A 22581-nucleotide genomic window follows, 5' to 3' on the forward strand; every position below is an offset into this window, starting at 1 on the left:
CCTCCCATATATGGCACTTCAGTAAAAGCGCATCCTAGCCTGTTGACGTATTGCTGCTGGAGAAGGAAGTGGTTCAAGTGTTCACCCTGGATTTTTTACAGATAAAAATCACTTGATGGTGGCAGCGATTCCCCAGAATCTGTGTATTGTGACTCTGCTCCCTCATGCTGTGGCTGATGAAGTCCTACACTGGCCACCTGGACCCGAGCAAGGACCACTTCAATGGCTACCTGGGTAGGCCCCGCATGCAGGCCGAATGAACCTTTGGGCACGTGCAGGCGAGATTCAGGTCCCTCCCGACCTCGATGTGGGGGGTACAACATCCCGCAGGTGATTTCTGCTTGTTGTGTGCTCCACAACATCCTGGTGAGGAAGGGCGGGGGCATTCGCTCCAGGCTGGGGTGCAGAGGTTGGCTGGGAGGGACGAGTCTTTGAGCAGCTGCACACAGCTGCCATCCACCAGGCCCATCAGGTGGGGGTGCGCATCCGGGAGGGCCTGAGGGAGCGTTTCTCTCAAGGACCCCAGTAACTCTCCCCAGGGCCTCCCCACTAGGGTCTGTGTCTTGCTCCTCTCTGCCTTTTCTACAACAACCCCTCCCTTCCCCCCTGCACTTCTTTTGCCTGCAGACACAATAAAAAATTGTTTTACAAAAATAACTGTTTGCTTATTTATTTGGGATAGAAGTAACTGGGGAGGAGGAAGGATGAGAACCTGGAAATGGGGAGGAGGGTGGGTGTTGAGAACCTTGGAGGGGAGAGGAGAGGCTCAGGGCTGGGTCTGAGAGTGGCATGGGCCTTGGGTGTTTCTTCCGCCTCATGTGCAGGGACTTTGGCGACCATGGGGCAAGGCGGGGAGGAGGAGAAGGTCCAGGGAGGATGGGGGATAGGCAGAATGGGGGCTGGAGTGGGGGCAGGAGCAGGGCCAAGGACTGGGCAGGAGCAGAGCCTGAGACTGGTGCCAGATCGGTCAGGAGCTCCCAGAGGGTCACACACATGTTGCGTCCCTGCTGCAGCAGCTCAGTCCACATCTGGACCCACCACTGCACATTGTCCTGGACCTTCTGGGCCAGCATCTGCTGCACATCCTACAGGATGGAGATGTGCTCCCTCCTGAGATCCTCACGGCTCCCCTGGGGTGGGGTGGCTGGCTTGGGTAGTGTCTATTCTCCCCAGCCAGATCAGCCATGACTGTGGGGCAATCAAGCGAGATGGTCAGTCATCCCTGGAGACACTGTCCCTGAGGCCTTGCCCTCATCTGTGAGCTGAGAGCAACAGTTCTCGGGTCAGAGGATGGTGATGTCCCGGGAGCATGTGTGGCCAGGACACTGGGCCCTGTCTTACACAGAGAGCCCCAGGGGCCCATGCTTCCCACCCCTCTCCCTGTCCCTCGGACAAGCAAGCAAGAGAAATGGCTGGCCACACTGGGATCCAATGGCTGGGAGAGGGGCCTCGAGCTACCTGGGCCACACACACACCTGTGCCTGGCAGCGCTGACCCCAGGAGTGGGTGTTGCCTCGAGGGTGCAGGCATGCCCGTGTGTGGCACTACAGAGTCTGTGTGCATGCCCGTGTGTGTCCTTGTCCCCAGTCTCCTTCCAGCAATGGCGCGTGGTGGGAGGACATCCCCCCAGAGGTCAAAAGTGTGACCGGCCTCCCCAGAGCCTGTGAGCAGGAGACCAGAGGGGCTCCGGTGCTGCCTCCTGGGGCTGCGTGTTGCAGACGGGTGCTGCACGTGCACAGACTACAGCATGATGAGAAGGCCGAGCAATGATCGGATGAGAGCCCCTCAGCGCCCGCCACCACCACCCTGTGTGTGAGAAACTAAGACTGCTCACCTGATGATCCCTCACCGGCCTCCAGGCCGTTGGATACTGGCTCCAAAGTGAGCATGGTCATGGTGATCTCCTTTTCTCCATGGGCTGGGACCCCCAGGCAGGCAAGACGGGTGTTTCTAGCCCTGAGTCCACCACCCGGGGTGGGGAAGAGGCTGAACTGCCCCCCAGGATGCAGGGCAGGTTGTCATAAGAGGGGCAGGAGAGGGGTCCTGCCCTGGCGCGTGCGCTGTGCTCTCTCATCCTGGCATAGGCTTGGCAGAGCTCCTTTACTGTGAACCTGCTCCAAGTTCCTAGTGTGGCCCTTTGTGGCCAGGCCCTCGGCCATCCAGCTGTGTATGGCCACATTCCTGCATCTGGAGCAGAGATCCTGGAGGATCCTCGTCACCCCACACCTCGAGGAGGGCCAGGATCTCTGCCTCACACCAGGATGGTGCACACCTTTTGCAACCCCGGCAGGCTCCTGGGAGCCCTGTGCATACTCACTGGAATGGGCAGGGGTTTTGGGGGGGACTTGTGCCTGGGACTTGGTGCCCAGACATCAGGCACTGGCACCTGCACTGTGGCTGGAAGCTCTGAGGGCCAGCTTCCAGCCCTGTCCCCTGTGTCTGCAGCTTAAGAATGACAGGGGAACAGGAACTATAGAGTTGTGATGAGTGTGGATGGAGTGGCCAGCAGAGCACCTGTGGGATTTCCTGGAGGCCTTTTTTCGACAAAACTCCCTATTCCACTGCCACACACTCTCTTCAAAAAAGGTTTTTTAGAAAAGGCCTTACTCCTCGTGGAATGAGGTTTACCAATGTCGGAAAAAGCTGTCCGTTATTTCCATTTTCTTTTGAAATAATGCAATTTCAGTGTGGACGCTAGTATTGTTTTTCTTGAATAATGGCCGTTATTTTGGGAAAACAGTGCAGTGTAAAACACACCCAAAGCAAGCAGGCAAGGAATCTATATTCAATTCAGATTTCATCCTCTATCTCATTTGGTTCTCCCAGCCCCCTGGAGTTTAGCCCCTTAGTCACCAACTGCTGTTCAGCACTCCCCCTGTCCATTACAACTAGGCAAATGAAGCCCCCCCAAATTCTTCAGTTCTGCTGCGTCCATCTCTGGCATTGTTCTAAAAATACCATGTGCTAAACGTGGAACACAGTCTCTCAAAATTGAGGACAGCTGCAAAATAAAGGACACACTTAAAAAAAGTAGCTGAGGAAGCTTAAATTGATGTTTAATGTTAGTTTTTTTAAGGTAAATAACACTGCCCATAACTTCAGTTTCCTGATTCTGTATTTCCAGTGCCAAAAGCAATACAGTAATGAAATGTGGGATAAGAACAGGTTTGTGTGGGACAGCGGTTAAATTTGGGTCTAAAATGAGTAATGAGGCGCAGCTGACAGTTATGTTGGCTGATCCTGTGTGGCGCAAAATTCGGATGTGACTGGTTTTCTGGCATACATTTCTCCGAGCAGAAGGCTAAGTGCCAGTCTGCATATAAGGTTACAGTAGGGCAGTGGGGTTTTGCTTCTGGCCAGAACTGAATTGTTGATTTGCCTCAAATGGCCTTTTTTTACTGGAGTGGTTTTTATTCCGCAAGGCTTTGTCTACACTAGCAAGTGTTTGCTGGTATAGTGATACAGGTATGGCTGCGTCTAGACTGGCAAGTTTTTCCGCAAAAGCAAGCGCTTTTGCGCAAAAACTTGCCAGCTGTCTACACACTGTCTGCTTGATTTTGCACAAAAGCACTGATGTTCTACTGTCCGAAATCAGTGCTTCTTGCGCAAATGCTTTGACTTCCTATTCAGGCAAAAGCCCTTTTCCGGAAATGTTTTTGTGCAAGAGGGCCAGTGAAGACAGCTAAAAACTGTTTTGTGCAAAAAAACCCCAATGGTGAAAATGGCGATCGGGGCTTTCTTGTGCAAAACCGCGTCTAGATTGGCACGGACGCTTTTGGCAAAAAGTGCTTTTGTGGAAAAGCGTCCGTGCCAATCTAGACGCTCTTTTCCGCAAATGCTTTTAACAGAAAAACTTTTCCGTTAAAAGCATTTGCGGAAAATCATGTCAGTCTAGACGTAGATGTACCACTTTACTGGCAAGCCTTCCCTGAATAGATGCAGCTTATACCAGCAAAAGAGTTCTTTTGCTGCTGTAGTTTATTCTAGTTCCTTCACCAAAATAAGCTATGCTGGCAAAAGCACTGTTTTGCCAGTGCACATAAATCTACATTAGGGCTTGAGCTGGCACAGCTCTGCTGGTTAGTAGTGTGATGTCTTCACACCTTCAACCAGCATGGGAAAACTTTTCAGTGTAGGCAAAGCTTAAGTTTCAGAGCAAGAGTAGAGAACCTAAAGCACTCTTTAGGGGTATGTCTAGACTGCATGGCTCCGTCGACGGAGCCATGTAGATGAGTTTACTAGACATAGGAAAATGAAGTGGCCATTTAAATAATCGCCACTTCATTTATATCAAAATGGCCACTGTGCTGTGCCGATCAGCTTTTTGGTGGCACAGGAGGGCAGTCTAGATGTGCCGTGGTTGACAAGGAAAGCCTTTGTCGGCTGCTCCAGTAAACCTCATTTCATGAGGCATACTGGAGTGGTCGACAAAGGCTTCCCTTGTTGACCGCGGTGCATCCAGACTGCCCTCCTGTGCCACCATACAGCTGATCAGCACAGCGTGGTGGCCATTTTGATGTAAATGATGCGGTGATTATCTAAATCGCTGCTTCATTTTCCTATGTCTAGTAAACTCATCTACATGGCTCCGTCGATGGAGCCATGTAGTCTAGACATACCCCATAGGTGCAACAAACACAAAACCCATGACCATATTGTAATTTTCCATGAATGATACTATCCTCAGCAATTCTCTGACCTAGATTTTGATCTCACTTTCGTTTTGTACTCATGCAATTTGAATTACTGGTATATAGCAGGGCAGGTGAAGGGAGAAGAGGAAACTAAATACATTCTATACAGAGATGCCATATGTGCCTCCGACAACAAGCCCAACATCCATATTCTCCAGTTGAGCAAATAGCACAAATGGCATTAAGAAAAGCTAAACCCCTTTATCCAGCTGAAGCACTTTCAGTTGATACTACTGACACTAAACGCTTCCATTCTAAGACTGGTTGAACCAGGAGAAGCGTAACAGCCCTCAGAAGGGTGATACTGTAATATACTGATGATGCCATGTGTGAATCTCAGCATTCAATTCCTAGGGCTAGCTCATTCTCTTTGCAGGAGTAGCTAAGCCTGTGCCTGTATAACCCTTGATTCTTCTCAGTTCCTGCAACGATTGCGGCCAGGGGACAATGGAAGGGGTGACCAGTGGCAAAAGTTAGTGAGCACAAGGCATCCACATGCATGTCTCTGGCCCACACATGGAGCCCTGGGACTCACTGCAAGGGGAAGCAGGCTTTCTGGCCCTTTCTGGAAATATTTGGACCCACCTTGGCCATCCTGGAAGTGACAATGCTATAGGGTAGATCAGTGGAGACACCTCTTCTCTTATGGTAAAAGCTGTGGAAGGGGATACAAGGGTAGGCAACGTCTATGTTTTATTACAAGAGTGGATGATGTGGCCCCTGGTGCTTGGCACGAGGGCATCGTGGGAACATCTGCACTCATGGGCCTGCCTACCCATTATTGCAGGGCTGGGGTCACCGGGGACTGCACCAACCACCCAGAGTTTGGGGGCACACTGACCACCAGTTGCTCCAGGGCTGGAGGCACTCAGGCAGCCCAAGAATTCAGGATCTGGCAGCAATGGGATGGGGGTGGGGAGGGGAGGGGAGGGCAGAGCAGTAGCTCTGGGCTTCAGCCAGGAAAGCGGGGGGGGGGGGGGGGAGGGGGAGAGAGCAAGAGGACAGACCTTGTGCAGGAGGGCCAAGCTATGGGCTAGCCTCTCTGAGCCTGTGGTTCACCCACCACTCATGACTGCACTCTGCTGCCCCAAGACATCTCTGCAATCAAGAATTTAGAAGAGAGCTTCTCTAGCTGGAGACACTGAGTAAATAGAAATACCTGTATCTACACGTTTGCATAACCACTGGCTGGCTAGCACGGTCAATGGACAAGTACTCAGTCATGCACAAAAACCTCGATCCTTAGAAAAACTGCTTCACAGGTGGCTAGGCAGACTCAAATCCAAATATAAACACATGCCACTGACTGAACTTTCCTCTTGGTAAACAGCAGGGCCTTTTCCAATGGCTCAGATGATCTAAAGAGGGGCTATTGTGATGGATAGCATTAGTATGTTGCAATCAACCCAACTGTCATTCAAAAATAGGATCCATCTCGAAGAAGTTGTCTTTATTGGGCACTCATTGAAAAAAAATAGTCGACAATTAATTTTGGACTAATGACTAAGTACTTAAGATGTGCAACTTTTTGTGTCTTCCAAAACCAGCTGTATTGTAGGCGTATCAAAAATATGTGGCAGGCTCATTTTCAGCATTCCTATCTAGTTCTGTAGCTTCATGTCTCTAGTTTTATTTTCTGCCAGGCCTTCCTGGTGTTTATTGGCCTGATTCTGATCTCAAACCATTCCATAAATTGGGAGTAGCTCTGCCGAAATCAATGGAGTCACACTGACATAAAACTTGTGTGAAATCAGAACCAGGACCATAGTATTTTGGATCAGGGCAACTGCTAGATAGATCTTCTACCTGTGATTTCTGTGATTATATGGCAACATCTAAATACAATATTAGAGGACAATGTCACACAAGATCATGTCAGGACAATGCAGGGACAAATCTCATAGGGTATGTCTACACTACCCTCCTAGTTCGAACTAGGAGGGTAATGTAGGCATACCGCACTTGCAAATGAAGCCCGGGATTTGAATTTCCCGGGCTTCATTTGCATGAGGCTGGCCGGCGCCATTTTTAAAACCCCGCTGGTTCGAACCCCGTGCAGCGCGGCTACACGGGGCACGAACTAGGTAGTTCGAACTAGGCTTCCTAGTTCGAACTACCGTTACTCCTCATTTCACGAGGAGTAATGGTAGTTCGAACTAGGAAGCCTAGTTCGAACTACCTAGTTCGTGCCCCGTGTAGCCGCGCTGCACGGGGTTCGAACCAGCGGGGTTTTAAAAATGGCGGCTCCCCGCTTATGCAAATGAAGCCCAGGAAATTCAAATCCCGGGCTTCATTTGCAAGTGCAATATGCCTACATTACCCCGCTAGTTCAAACTAGTGGAGTAGTGTAGACGTACCGTTAGTTAGTTACGTACAGGCAATTGACAAACATGTCTAAGTCTCAAAGAAACGAACAATTTTCCCAAGACTTCTTTCCTGATATCCTCCAATGTTTAGTAATTGCAATGGGGATTTTACTGATAATAGGAAGAGAAAGCCATGTAAGTGAATAGCAGTATAGACTTTCAACATTGACCTTCTGGTTCACTTCCAGTGATCTACTGAGCTCAATGCTACCCCATAAACTAATTCAACATGTCTGGTGCTCTCTGCTCAAGAGAAACTCTACAGAGGAACAGCATAGGCAATGCATTCATTCTCTAACACAGCACTTCCTAAACCATGCTCTGTGGAGAACTGGCTGATCACAAGGTGCTTGCTCTTACCTTCAGCTTGCTCTTACCTTCAGCTGCTACAGCTCATTAAACAGTTTTCTTCCCCAATATCACTGAGGCTACATCTACACTGGCCCCTTTTCCAGAAGGGGCATGTTAATTTCAGAGATCGTAATAGGGAAATCCGCGGGGGATTTAAATATCCCCCGCAGCATTTAAATAAAAATGTCCACCGCTTTTTTCCGGCTTTTAGAAAAGCCGGAAAAGAGCGTCTACACTGGCCCCGATCCTCCGGAAAAAGTGCCCTTTTCCAGAGGATCTTATTCCTACTTCTAAAAGCCGGAAAAAAGCGGCGGACATTTTTATTTAAATGTCGCGGGGGATATTTAAATCCCCCGCGGATTTCCCTATTACGATCTCTGAAATTAACATGCCCCTTCCAGAAAAGGGGCCAATGTAGATGAGCCCTGAGAGTCAAGGACAGCAGACAGAGGCCACATCCACTGCAGGCAGCCAGAATGGGGTGTGTTTGTGTGTATAAAGTAACATTCTCAGGAAGGTGAGGGCCAAAAACCCTTGCAGAAAATAGAGTGTTTGGGATTCTCCAGAGCAGGAAGAACTATGTGCTTTCTGCAACAAGTGATCAAAACCTTCACTTCCTAGCTGATGATAATCACAAACCTTTCCCATTTCAGCTGCTACTTGCTAAAGTCTGTGTTAACACATACTGATTTCTATGGTACCCATGTTGATTTCTGCAGTAAACTCAAATGCCTGGACAGTAATTTCTTTATTTAATAACAGATAACATTAAAGATATTTTAATTGTTTATTTGATGAAAACCTGTGGCTTTGAGTATTTTCCAATTCATTAAATGCTGCTGCATAATTTTCAGTTGCTGCAAAATTTAGTACCATTTGAAGATGAAGTTATATGTACAGGCAGTCCCCGGGTTACGTACAAGATAGGGACTGTAGGTTTGTTCTTAAGTTGAATTTGTATGTAAGTCGGAACTGGTACATATTGTAGGGGAAACTCTAGCCAAACATTTCTCCAGAGCTCAGTTTTATTCTCCCACACCTCACTTCCCTCGGTCCTTTATTCTCAAGCTGATATGTCTGCTGAGAAAAGCCGCTCCGCGTCTCCCTGGTCTGCTCGGGAGGGGTGCTAGCTTCGCGTCTCCCTAGTCTGCTGGGGGGAAGCAGCTAGTGCAGGGTTGCCTCACCCCGTTTGTAAGTAGGGATCCGATGTAAGTCGGATCCATGTAACCCGGGGACTGCCTGTATTTTGGACATAAATAACAAAGAGCTTTTAGATTCCATCACTGCAAGTTGATCACTAGCATGAAATTTGGTGGTTTCAGTCTTAAACTATATAAATTTTGGAAACAGAATTTTGAGTATATGTTTTAGATTTGCTTGAATCTGAAACTGAAAGTGAGACATGGAATTGCAAAGTGGGATTATACAAATAACAGTGTTTGCAACAAAACATTAAAACCTCACATTTAAATTTTCATATTTTGTTTAATTTCAGCAAAATAGCCTCAATTTAACTTTACAGCTGCAAAATAACGCTTTTCTTTTTAAAATCTCGAAATTTTGGGGACTATACATGTTTACATTAAATGTAATGTATCCAAGTGAAAGTCCTAACATTTCTGGAAACTTTGATTTATGAAATTTCACTTTTAGCAGATCTGTTTTCATATTATACTTTGTGATCTCAAAATTTCAGACATTTTGTATGAAAACTCCCTTTCACTCCACCCACCCCCAACAATAAAAGTGATGTGGTAGCATCAGTCAATGGTCCTGAATAAAACTGCTAAATTTCAGGCTCCAAATATTTACTATTTTTGCAAAGCACAGCTGTGAAACCTGCCTGAATTAAATCCAACAATGCTTTGTACAAAAACCTGTGGGGAAGACTGTTGAATTTCATATAACCATATTCATAGGTCTCCAAGGTACAATCAGAAAAAGAGAAAAACTTGAATCAGCAGCAAACAATTGTTCCACTGGGGATAGTGATGGAAAAGCGGTTTTAAAAAGTGCTAGCTTATTGTGATGTTTTACACAATGACCATCAAATTCCTTACGCAAAAAAGGGTTTCCTGGCTAATTGCTTCTGTTTTGCTTGAGTTTTGTCCATGCTAAATATATGTATGATTGCACATGTTTGACATACACAAGTCATTCATCCCCTTCCCCCCCTAAATTAAGCTGAAAAGATATGAGTTATTCCTGGTTCTTAGAGCAGGTGGGGGAAGAGGAGAGAATTAGGAATTGTCCATTTTTCTTCATTTACAGTGGGAGTACTGGAGTGCAACAGGAAATTCACTTGTTCCCCAAGCCTGAAAGGAGATAAGGACACTGTTAATCAGATGGTAACTCAATGCACTGTCATCAATTTTAAACCAATGGCTACTCCACAGACAAAAACGGATGCATGAAGAGATTTGAAATCCAGAGTTTTAGATCAACATGTCATTGACTTCCAACTGTGTTCACTTCTTTACCCCAAGAATGAAGGATGAAGCAAATGTTTATGCTCACAGACTGGCTCTTTGTAAGTAACTTTAATAGCTGACTATGTTGCCACGTTTCAAGAACAATAACTCTAGCAATCCCAGCAAGCTACTCCAAGGCAGCTTGATGAACAGAGACATAGCTGAACAAGCGTAAAGTACTGCATGTGTGCCTGCTTTAATTAATGTCTGTTTGTAAAGCTTAGAGGCATGAACAGCAATGATCTGTGAGCACCCAGTTAATCTCCCTCCGGGACCCCTCAAAGAGCCGTTTTCCACTGTATTTCTTTAATTAAGGATGATGTGCATTCCCACGCTGATGCTTTCTCTAGTTATGAAACTTGTTTTCCACACCATTGGCCTCTGCATACATTTCATCCTCTTTTCAGGTAGACAAAGCAGAGCCTTTCTGGGCTATTGATATCATGGAGCAGTTTCAAAAGGCCAGGGTCATTGAAGGAAGGCACAGGAAGTATGAGGACATCTTCCAGGGCTTAGCAGACTTTGGTTTGGCTCAGACAATGTTTTCTGCTGGAGTCACCTGGGGGGATTTCCCATGAAGAAAACCAAGGTCCATGAGTGAAATGTAACAGCCCTGTAGAAAGTACCATTGTGGAAAAGAGCTGAAATGTTTAGAGAATGAAGTCTAAAAGATTTGGACTCATTTGGTAGGAACTATGGCTTAGTGCAGGGGCAAGCCAAATATGGCCAGTGGGCTGCATCCAGCCCACTGTGGCCCAGCAGGACCCTCAGTCAAGCTCCCTGCCTGCCATGGCCCCACACGCTACTCAAAGTGGCTGGTTGCTGGGGCCAGTGTGAATGTCACTGCACAGTGCGCCCCTTGAAGAGAGTGGGGCAGCAGGCTGTACATGTCAACAAGCACCTCGGCTGCAACTTCTATTGGCTGGAAAGCAGCCAATGGAAGGCTATGAGGATAATGCTGGGAGAGGGGCATGGTGTGGAGACACCCTCCCTAAGAGGTGCATGTGCTGCACACAGATACTCACATCAGCCCGAGGAGCCAGGTGTTTTGAGTGGCATGTGAGGCTGTAGCAGCCAGGGAGCCTCCCTGAGGGTCCACTGGACTTCCAGATAGGAGATATCTATGGTAAGTGCCTCCCAGCCAGATCCTGCACCTCTGGCTGCACCCCAGCTGTCAACCCCATTCCACACCCAGACTCTCTCCCTGCCCCACCCCTTACACCTGTGCCCCAGGTCCCAACCCCCTCTTGCAGTCAAACTCCCTCTGATCCTGCCCTCCCCGTCACCCCTGCTCCAAGCCAAACTCCCTCCCAACCCTGCACGCCAATCTCCTACTCTTGTACCCAAACTCATCCCAGCCACCACATACCCTCCATTAATAGCATAGGAAAGTGCCGTCCCTGGCCACTTACCACATTCTGAGAGTGGCCTTCCATCAAAAAATATTCCCTCCCACCACCACACTGTCCTAGTGGATAGAGCACTGGGCAGGAACTCAGAACCCTGGGTTCCATCTCTGGTTCTGCCATTAGCCCGCCGGGTGACCTTGGACAAGTCATACCAGCTCCCCGTGACCCAGTTTCCCCATTTCTAAAACGGGAATAAGGAATGATACTGATTTTCTCTGTACAGTGTTTGAGATCTAAAAATTCCTGCCCCCTCTCTCAAAGCACCCATAGTGAGCAACCCCTCTTCCCACCACACTCAGCTTCTTCTGAACTTTACCTGAGATTTCTTTACCTAACAAGCCCTGCTCTGGGCCCCCTCCCTTTGCTTTGCCCTGGGCCCAGCTGCTCTCATGTTAATCCATGAACAGTCACTGCAATGGCTACTACCATTGTCTCCTGCCTTTAGCCCGAATGTGGTGTGGTTCAGACTCCCCTTGCAATGGAAAGCATTGGAGGGGAAGGTGAAGAGAAATAATGGAGAACAGAGACAAGAGGGTCTCAGGAAGCTGGGTGTGTGTCTGAGAAACAAGGATGGTAAGGAGCAAGTAATGCATTAATGTTGGCGACTGCATGGTTAATTGATCAGTGTTAGCACTGCAAGCACTCAGTCCTGGCTCATGCTGGGTCCTGGGAGCTAACCCTGCTGCAGCTCTGTAATAACGCTGGGTATGTCTACATTAGCCCCCTAGTTCGAACTAGGGTGGCTAACGAAGGCATTCAAACTTGCAAATGAAGCCCGGGATTTAAATATCCCGGGCTTCATTTGCATGTTCTCGGGCGCCGCCATTTTTAAATGCTACACGCAGCACGGGCTAGGTAGTTTGAATTAAAGCTATTAATTCGAACTACCGTTACTCCTCATTGCAGGAGGACATACCCTCTTGCAGTGTAGACATACCCTCTTAGAGCTGCAGTGGGGATAGCTCCTGGGATCAGGTGTGAGCTGGGACTGGCCCAGCCTGCCTGCCAGATCCTGAAATACTTTTCCTGCAGAGCTGCAGCAGGGGTAGCTCCCAGGACCAGGTGTGAGCCAGGACTGAGCCAGGTGGCTGGCCAGCCTGCTAAAAAATGTACTGGCATACTGAGGGGGGGAGGGGAATGGGCTGTGCATAGCTGGTAGCATTAACTGAGAAGCATCCACTTTATCGGTTAATCATTTAGCCGGCTACACTCTTACATCCCTGCTGAGGGATGAGGAGAGCTGAAATCATTTGGGGCCAAATCCAATCCCGTGTACTAAGGGTGTGCTGGGTCTCGGTGAGAAGTGCACAGAGCCTCCTACCTGGCATCCAAAGGAGAGCTCAGAGAGGGACCTGGTGGATAATCTGCTGGCTAGGAACTTTGCCAGGCCCCACCTCTCCAGTGCACTGTAATGTGCAGTACTTGGCAGGCTGCCCATTTCTCCTGAAAGCCACACTGCACTTCCTGAGTCACACTACCAAGCTGACTGTGGTAAGCATCATACAGGTGGTACAGATTTAACCCTCCTGTCCAGCACCCTTAGCCTGATCCTTAGCCAGGGAATTTCCCAGACCAGGGGAGATCAATGCTGGCCCCTCTACTCCCAGCAGCTGGCCTGGCTCTGCTCCCAGCTGCCAGTGTCTTGGATTCTGCGGCTCTAGCTGCTGTCCCCAGGGGCACCGGAGCTCCCCTGCTTCGCCCCTTCCCCCTCCGGATTGCCGGGGCTCCTCTATGCTGGCTCCAGGGCACTGTGGAGCCGCTGCTCCAACTGCCGGACCCCTGTGTCACTATGTCTCCCCCACTCTGGCTTTCAGGGTGCCTGTCCCCAGGGCTCACCTGCTCGGGCTCTGTTCTTCCCTGGTCCAGCAACACGCCTGGTCACAGCCTGACATTTTTTCTCCAGGAGTGCTAAGCCCAGGAGTACCCATGGAGGTCACCAGTGACACCAGAGACCATGGGTGTTGCCAGACTAGGGAAGTCCAGATAACAGAGGTTCAACATGTATCACATTTATCTCCATAGTATTTATAAGGGAACGTAACCGTTTAAAATGTGTTTCCCACCCTCTGTTCCGCAGGAGAATCTTTCAGACACACATGGCCTGAAACTTAGTTTATCCGTGTTGGTAGTGCCTAGCTTCCTCTCAGATCCACACAGGAGGCTGGGTGCTGGGCAACAGGCAAACACAAGCAGGTTACAAAAGGCAGTTGACAGATTCATTCGTGATGAGCTTTTCGAAATGGTTTCATGACAAAATGTGCCCTTGTAATTCACAGCTCATTTTTCACATGTTGTAAATGGGATGCTTCTTGAATCTTCCAAAAGCCTTCGATGTTTGCTTTAAATGTTGCTTTTTTCTGCAGCCTAGCTCCTAGGAGAGCTGCCTACAAATTCACCTTAATAACTGCTCCAGAAAAAACTTGACAACAGCCTTACTAAATTAAGACAAAAGGGAACTCAGAGCCTAAGTGTGCTGAGTGTTTGCTTTGGATGGGCATGAGGTGACTGGATTTGCAGCCTGTGTTTGTTTACCTGACAGTTATTCCTGATAAGCAGAGTGATACTAAAGCACCACTCTGTGATAACACTAACGCCATCTGCCAGGGGCTGAGAGCTTGCAGAGTAATGCTGTCATCAGCACTTGAATGGTGATGGAAAGTTATTGCTTCAGTAATCACTGCTGCTTTCATCTTCTCTCCAATTTGCTACTGTCATTAAAAATTGTTGTAAAAAAATGTTGAAGAAACTTTTCCTTTATTGTGATGAATTATTCCCAGGCCACCTCTGTGTGTTCAGTGCCTTCTATCTACTGTCAGGTTTATTTACTCACATGATAGAGTAAAATTTACTGCCCAGCTATGACTACTCTGATTTAGTGACTTAGGAGATTTATATTAGCATTGACAAAAACTTTATACACACACACACACACACTAAGGGGCTGTGCCCCCTGCTCGCTAAACTCACCAACCCCTCTCTGGTTGCTATGCACGCCAACCCCCCCGGCCTCTAAGCATGCCGATACCTCCCCTCTGGCCGCTAAACATCCCAGCCCCTCTCTTCTCTGGATGCTATATTTGCCAACCCTCCCCCAGCCGCTACGCTTGCCAACCGCCCTCCCGTCTCCAGCCACTATGGTCACTAACCCCCCCCCCCCGGCCACTATGCATGCCAATGCCCCCTCCCTCTGGCCACTAGCCCTAACACCATTCTGCTCCTGCACCCCTTCAGCCCCATGCCTACCACCAGTCAGCTCCTGCACCATCCTTCCTGGCCAGACTCTGCACCCTCATCCACTCCTGCACCCCACCTCCCGCCCAGATCCTGCACCCCCATCCCTATCTCTCTCACTGGCAGATACGAGAGGGGGCATGTGTGGGAGGGGGAGGGAGGAGGCCGCGCAGCTCCTGCCTCACTGGAGCACTTACCTGTGTGCAGCTGCGGCGGCATCTCCCCCAGGGGATGTGAGGCAGCTGGGGGTTTGGGCTCAGATGGCGGAGGGGACCCAGCCCCAGCCCCAGCCCCAGCCCCAGCTCCTCCCCAGTGGCGCAGTCCCCCAGGGTGTGAAGCAGGAGCTGGAGCAGAGCTGGAGCAGGAGCAGCCCATGCCCGGAGGGGATGGCGCCGAGGCTGGCCACAGCAAGCGACTGAGGATGGAGATGGAGGCAAGCGAGGACAGCAGCATGAGAACACAGATGATGTGATGACGTCACTCAGGGTGTGTCTAGACTACACCTCTGTCGACAGAGAGATGTAGCTTAGGCACGTCGAAATTGCTAAAGAAGCGGGGATTTAAATATCCAGCGCTTCATTAGCATAAACATGGCTGCTGCTTTTTTTCAAAATGGAGCTTTTTCGAAAAAAAATGGTAGTCTAGACGCAGATCTGTTGAAAATAAAGCCTTGTTCAAAAGATCCTGTAAACCTCATTTTTGAGGAATACAGGATCTTTCGAAAAAGGCTTTATTTTCGACAGAGTCTAGACTGCTGAATTTTTTCGAAAAAGCTCCATTTTGAAAAAAAGTGGAGGCCATATTTATGCTAATGAAGCACTGGATATTTAAATCCCTGCTTCATTAACAATTTAGACGTGCCTAAGCTACATCTCTCTGTCGACAGAGAGGTGTAGTCTAGACACAACCTCTGTCATCCCACAAAAAAATGTTTCTAAATATCTCTCTATACAACAAATTTTTTGTGTCCCACTGCCTGCCTCTGCCCTAAGCCGCATGGCCTCTCCCCTCTCTGGTGCTGCAGGGAGCCACAGGACCTGCGAGTTGTGTAGGTTCCCTGGTTTTCCAAGGAGCCAAGGGAGCCATGTGGCCTCCCCCATTCCCGGTGCTCCAGGGACCTGTGTGGCCTCCCCCTCCCCACCCCTCCAGCTCCCTCACACACACCCTGGTCTGAGACCCCACACCTCCAGCCCATTCACTCATACTCCCCCAAGCCAAGACCTTGCACCCTGAGCCTGCTCCCTTCCTCCCTGGCCACACCTACCCCCAACCTGCTCCTGCACCTTCCCTAGCTCCTACACCCTTCACCCAGCCAGACACCCTTCCCCAAAGCTTGTTCCTGCACCCTCCCTTCTGGCTAGACACCCTACCCCAGCCCATGCTTGCACCCCAGCCAGACAGCTACCCCCAATGAGCAGGGGGTGCAGGGGGAGAGGAAGGGAGGGTGGAAGAGGAGTTTGGAGAGTGGAGGAGGAGAGGAACGAACAACTGATAAGGAGACTCAGAGGAGCTGAGCAGAACATAATCAGCACTGCTACAGGCAGCAGGGGGAGGTAAGGGGCTCTGACATGGAGTGTTGGGAGGCTCCCTTCCCCACAGGTGGCCAGAAACTTCAGCTGGTGGCCTGGGAGGGCTGTTTTCTTAGCCCCAACTGGCCGGGGCATCATCCCCAACACCCCTTTGTTTTTCTGAGGGACAGAAGGCCAAATGCTGAGAAAGGGCAAGTGGGACTTATACTTCAGCCCCTAAACTGTGGGATTGGGGGCAGAACAGGGGCCTGGGACCCAGGAGTGGGGCTGACCCTGCTAGAGTGTATATAGAGAGAGAATTTACCTTTCTTCTGCATGAGATTCTGTCTGGCTTTAATGAAAGCCAGAATATCAGCATCAGTCTGGCTGTCTCCTGTGAGTGGGATAGATGTACTTGAAGTCTGAGGGGTCCTGAAATAAGCAAGTATATTCAAGGATTCAGCTGAGTAATGAGAGAGGAACAGAGAACATAAAATCAGTCTCCTTTTTTCTGTTTGGGAAAAAAAGATAGATGTGTAAGGGCTTTCTCTTCAGGCTGTGTGGGCAGAAGTCAGCCTAAGTTAGGGCACAGTCAAGACCATGTCATTTTAACTTTCTGATCTGTACAGACTTTTAAAATACACCTGTATTCCCACAACTCTCTAACAAACTGCAGCCTGTTTAGTTATTACACACCCTCCCCTCACACAGAGTTTTAAAATAGTTTAATGTCAACCCATAGAGAATTACTGGCATAACACAAGGAGGTTACTAGAGAAATGCTGGGTATATCTGTGCAATGCGGCTCTTTGCTACAGAACTAATGCTACTATTTGCATTGTACAAGTCTGTTGCATCCTTGCCTCCTAGAGGCAAGCTGATGAGCATTCCAGGTTCTGGTTCTTGGAACAGCATGACCACATGGCTGTACATGTAGAACTAGACTGTTGATCATCTGATGTTCATGACATCGGTCAGCAGGCACTGTACCCAGGACAGTCCTAGTGGATAAACAACAGTTTATGGTGCTATCTTTTTGTCTATTTTAGTTCTAATCCAATACTGAGTCCCTGTGCCCATATGTCTTCACACTGGTTTAGAGATGAACTAGTCCAGTGGTGCGCAACTTTTTTTGATCTGCAACCCCTGCGCTGCAGGGGCCACCAACTGCTGGGCCCAGCCACCAGCTGGCCAGATCTAAGTGCCGCGCCACAGGGGCCACCAACTGCCGGGCCCAGCCCCCAGCCAGTCAGATCTAAGTGCTGTGGTGGCGCACCACTGAACTAGTCCACAACTGGTGAGATATTAAATAATAGTAATAATACCAACACTTCCCAAACAGAAACTATTTTAATCAAAGCATGATAAGAAATGAGGAGAGGAATCATAATGATATACACAGACTACTACCTAAGTAACTATTCTGCTGGTGAGGTAACTATTATGGCAGTTTGTAATCTTGGTTGATGTCTGATATGCATGTCTATATGCTGCTAACTAAGTCTATAGTTGGTAAATAGTGGTCTCCTGGCATAGAACCAAAATAGCAATTGTACCCAAATCATTATAAACTCCACAATGTCTATTTTATCTAATTTAACAAGGATATTCTAAAATTGCAACAGAAGTCTGTTTCTTAGGATGATCTTTCTAGTAGCTATTAGTAGAGACATCTCTATAAAAACTATAAGGGCTGAGTGAAAACTGAGGACCTCAGGGGAGAGTCAGATATTCTTAGTTAAGGAAGTAGATTACAACGCACTTTGTCACATGAATATCTACATCCTCCGTTGTGACCTGGAGTTACTGCTGTGCATCATCTCCTGGGTTCAGCCTAAGGCCGCTAAGCAGCCATTATCAAGAAATGATTCTGTACAATACCGTGACTAGTTCATATAAATGTTACATTTTCTATACCCTCTGCTGAATTTAATTAGCAGCCATGTTAACAGTGGAAAAATGTACAGCACATAAGAGCAGGTACTGACTAACTTCCATTTTTAACTTGTTTTCTCTATCTTTTTCACACACAAACACATTTCTGAAATACTCATTTTTGGGGAAGACATTTTCTCCGTTTTGCCTCTTTCCCAAAAGTCAATTATTTTAGAAAATATGAGAAACATACTGTCTGCTCTTTTTCCTATTGCAAATTAATAAATAATAAATCAAATTCTCACCACATTTTCTTAGATATGGCAACCCCAAAAAGTGTTAAACTTGAAGCACAGATGGGTTATGTTGAGTTTGGGGGTAGAGGGAGTGAACGCGCGCGCACAAAAAGTGATCCTAAAAGCTCTCAGTGTCCTCTGCTAAGAAATTCATTGAGCATAAGGCTGCTATGTCTACTTTGAGGAAACAGTACAAATTCTCACTGTCGATCCTGGGAGACACAGGAGTTGCTATTTTCAGGTTATTACTGGAATAATTTGCAAAAGGATGATTGGGAATGTCTTAAAGAAATAGACACAATAAAATCCTACTTAAAAATTCTGCTTTAACACTCAGGACAGATGAAAACGAGGGGTTAAAAATATTGTGGGTCTCTTGATTTTAGCATCTCTGCATCCTACATTGGTCTAAAAATTCTAATATCCCCATTTTAAAAATACAAAAGATCCTTTTAAGTTGTTATGATAGAGTTTTGACAATATGAACCATCTGAAAACTGCCTCAGTCAACCAGGCAGTGTATGAAAGGAGGGTGCATGCGGTACAAGTGAAGACACAGACTTGCTCTTAATTATAAATTTAGATTCAAAATTAGCAGCTTTAGCATGTTATTAAGAGACACAGAGAGAGGACTATGGAGCATATAGGGTTCTAATAAACAGAAGATAACATGCCAGACTATCTTAGCCTCTGAATGACAGAAACATATTCCCTACCTTGTACTTGAAGCTGAGTTGCTGAGACTGCTCACATTGTTTTTCCTACCAGGATCTGAAGAACTGGAGGGGGAAAACACAAGGGTAATGAAGAGTTTGGGTGGAGGAAAGTTCTAAATCTTGCAGGAAGAAGAGGAATTTTCTGCCCAAAGTATATGATGACAGCGCGTGCATAGAGCATATGACTTGAAAAGTCACTCACAGGCTTTAATGTTTAGAGCGCTGGTTCTCAACCTTTGCAGATTACAGTACCCCTTTCAACAGTCTGATTAGTCTTGTGTACCCCAAGTTTCACCTTGCTTAAACTAATTGCTTAGAGAATCACACATAACAATAAGGAAGTGTCACAGTACACTGTTACTGAAAAATTGCATACTTTCTCATTTTCACCACATGATTAAAAAGAAATCCATTCAAATATAAATATTGTACTTACACTCTCAAATGTAACCCTGAAAGTGGTAGCCGTGTTGGACTGTAACTTTAAAAACGAGTAGTCCTGTGGCACCTGGCCTTAGAGTATGTCTACACTAGGAAATTATTTTGAAATACATGTAACTTATTTTGAAATAACTCCTGAAATGATCATTTCGAAATGGCATGTCCACACTACAAGGCAACATCGAAATAGCTCAAAATTATTTCGAAATAGCACATCCATACTGATTGGATTGAAAGCCCCTGGAAGCACTCCAGAGAGGCACCAGGAGGGCAGACACTTCCTGTGGCTGCTTGCTGAAGCTATCTGGGATAGGGGCTCCTCTCTACGGCCGCATCTCACACGCCACTCCTCCACTGCCTACCCCCTTGTGGAAACCAAGCACACATTGTGTGCTCTGGTTGCCCTTGTGGATGCCACAACATTCACATCACAGAGCCTGAGCTGCTGCAATGCAATGCCAGGCTCATGGGCCTCATGCTACACATCATGGTGCAGTTCATGCAGACTGCCCACATGTTGCTCCAGCAGGATGACGACCAGCCCCAAACAGAGAACCCATTCACCCAAGTCCTGGAGCTCCTGCTGCAGCAAATGAACCTCACCATGGAATGCCACTTCTGGCGGAGGGAGACCAGTTCGACTAGAGGGACCGCATTGTCCTGCAGAGATGAGATGACCAGCAGTGGCTCCAGAACTTCCACATGCAGAAGGCTACCTTCCTGGAGCTCCGTGAGTGTCTCATCCCTGCCCTCAGGCAACAGGACACCTGAATGCGACCCATCATCCCTCTGCAGAAGTGCATCACCATCAGAATCTGGAAGCTCATCACGCTGGACAGCTAGGCTACGTCTAGACTGGCATGATTTTCCGCAAATGCTTTTAACGTAAAAGTTTTTCAGTTAAAAGCATTTGTGGAAAAGAGCGTCTAGATTGGCACGGACACTTTTGCGCAAAAACACTTTTTGCAGAAAAGCATCCGTGCCAATCTAGACGCAGTTTTGCGCAAGAAAGTCCTAATCGCCATTTTCGCCATCGGGGCTTTTTTGTGTAAAATGGTTCTCAGCTGTCTACACTGGCCCTCTTGTGCAAAAGCATTTGCGCAAAAGGGCTTTTTCCCAAACGGGAGAGTCATTGTATTTGCGGAAGAACACTGACAATCTTACATTAGATCGCCAGTGTTCTTATGCAAATTCAAAGCGGCCAGTGTAGACAGCTGGCAAGTTTTTCCTCAAAAGTGGCCGCTTTTGCGGAAAAACTTGTCAGTCTAGACGCAGCCCTGCTGTTCCGTCGGGAACTAGTTCAGAGTGGGGAAATCCATGGTCAGGGCTGTGCTCCTGCAGATAGTCAAGGCCATCAATAATATCTTGCTGCGGAGGGTCATCACGCTGGGGAACATCGATACCATCATGGATGGCTTTGCTGCCCTGGGTTTCCGCAACTGCGGGGGGGCCCTAGATGACACTCACAACCCTATCCTGGACCCCGACCACTGAGACTTGAACTATATAAACAGAAAATGGCACTTCTCTGTGGTGCTGCAGGCCTTTGTGGACTACAAGGGACAGTTCACGGACATTAACGTCAGCTGGTCAGGGAAGGTGCACGAGGCCCACAATTTCCAGAACACCTGCCAGCACTTTTTTCCAGGACTGCACCATCAGGGTCAGAGATGTGGACATGCCCATCTGTATCCTGGGTGATGCAGCCTACCCCTTGCTCCCTGGCTCATGAAGCCTTCCATGGTCAGTCTGGACCCCACCAATGAGAACTTCAACACCAGGCTGAGCAGGTGCCGCATGGTTGTGGTGTGTGCCTTCGGCTGCCTAAAGGGGAGGTTCAGGAGTCTCCTCACCTGCCTGGACATGAGCAGGCACAATATCTCATATGTGGAGGTGACTTGCTGTGTGCTCCACAACCTACAGAGAGCAAGAGGGAAACTTTCCTGACAGGGTAGGGGGCAGAGACTGAATGGCTGGCCAGAGATTATGAGCAGCTGGACATCAGTGCCATGCAGAGAGCACATCAGGAGGCTGTGCTCATCCGGGAGGCCTTGAGGGAGAGTTTCAGCCAAGGCCACGTGTGAGACTCTCTCCTGGGCTTCTGCACAAAGGGCCCCTGCATTCCCTCTGTGTGCCTTTCCTTCCCCACCACTTCCTTCCTCTGCTTTCCCTCTCCCCCTCTCTCCCCGCCCTTGCACAGTAAATAAAGAAACCTCTCTCAAAAAAATCCTCTGTTTATTTGGGGGATATACAACAGAGGAGGGACTAGGGAAAGAACCTGGAATGGGGAAGAGGGGAGGAGGAGTGTGGGAGGCTTAGGATGAGGCTGGGACTGGCGCCTGCTTTGGGTAGCTTGGGAGGCTTTGGCTGCCAAGAAGTCCCACCTCCATATGTTCTGGGGCCCCGGCAACCCCTGGAGGGATTTAGGGTTAGGGTTAGCTGCTGCTGCCTGCCACAAATGGAGGATCTGGCTCTAGTCTCTATTCTGGACCTCCATCCCTTCACCACTCCTGTGGAAGGACTGTACTTGCCAGGGAGGAGCAAGTTCTCCAATCAGGAAGGACTTGGAGGATCATGTGACCCAGATCTTGAACTGCCAGCTGAAGGTGAGGAGGGATCGGTGCTTCATTGCCTGCCATTGGCCATGTGGAAAAATCTGGGTAAGTAACAGGCACAGTCAGATCAGGTCAATTTCTCTGCTTTGCTCCCAAATTCTCCCCTGCCCTGTGAACTGCTAACAGGATGGAAGCCCCCACTTCCTGCTTATCCCCTAGCCCTCTCATTGAGGAATTGGCCAGATAGGGATTCCGTTTTCCCGTGTTACACTCCTCATTCAGTTGCCTGTTTACTTATCTGCCTGGTACTTTGCCCCCTTTCTCTCCAATTTGCACCCCTCCCCTCTGCTTCATGGTAACAAGACAGCGCCTCTCTCTTCCCCTTCTGCTATGCTTCCTTACTTTCTCCCTGTTTGGAATCAGGTCAGTATCTCCTCCAGTGAGAGCAAGACCAAACTTCTCCCTGCGCTGTCACTGGAAATGGAAACAACCCCCAGTTTCAGCCATTTCTCTGATCATGTTAGGTTCCCCTACTTTTTTTTAGCTCTCTGATGAGTTCCATGCTTGGAAAGCTTCCCTCACTAGCCGCAGGAAACAGGACAGCCACAGCCTACATGTGCAGAGACTGCAAATGGGTTGGGGGCAGTTTTTTTGGTTGTATGCAAACA

The 22581-nt window shown here is 48.3% G+C and overlaps 1 protein-coding gene across 7 annotated transcripts in view; it reads right to left on the bottom strand.

The window, feature by feature from the left end:
• Positions 1 to 8132: 8132 nt before the first annotated feature.
• KIF6 (kinesin family member 6) overlaps positions 8133 to 22581 on the bottom strand; it is a 367777-nt gene continuing 353328 nt past the window's right edge. For 2 of the 7 annotated variants that reach the window (XM_075925092.1, XM_075925089.1), the window contains exons 18-21: positions 18918 to 18980; positions 16356 to 16462; positions 14720 to 14937; positions 8133 to 9726 (exon numbers count right to left, since the gene is read on the bottom strand). In XM_075925092.1, the coding sequence (XP_075781207.1) occupies positions 9673 to 9726; positions 14720 to 14937; positions 16356 to 16462; positions 18918 to 18980 (442 nt within the window). In that variant the 3' untranslated portion in view covers positions 8133 to 9672. The remainder of the gene's footprint in view (positions 9727 to 14719; positions 14938 to 16355; positions 16463 to 18917; positions 18981 to 22581) is intronic. The other 5 variants (XM_075925088.1, XM_075925086.1, XM_075925087.1 and 2 more) reach the window with 5 other exon arrangements.

This window comes from Pelodiscus sinensis, chromosome 3, assembly GCF_049634645.1.
Source record: "Pelodiscus sinensis isolate JC-2024 chromosome 3, ASM4963464v1, whole genome shotgun sequence".
NCBI classification, from domain to species: Eukaryota; Metazoa; Chordata; order Testudines; family Trionychidae; genus Pelodiscus; species Pelodiscus sinensis.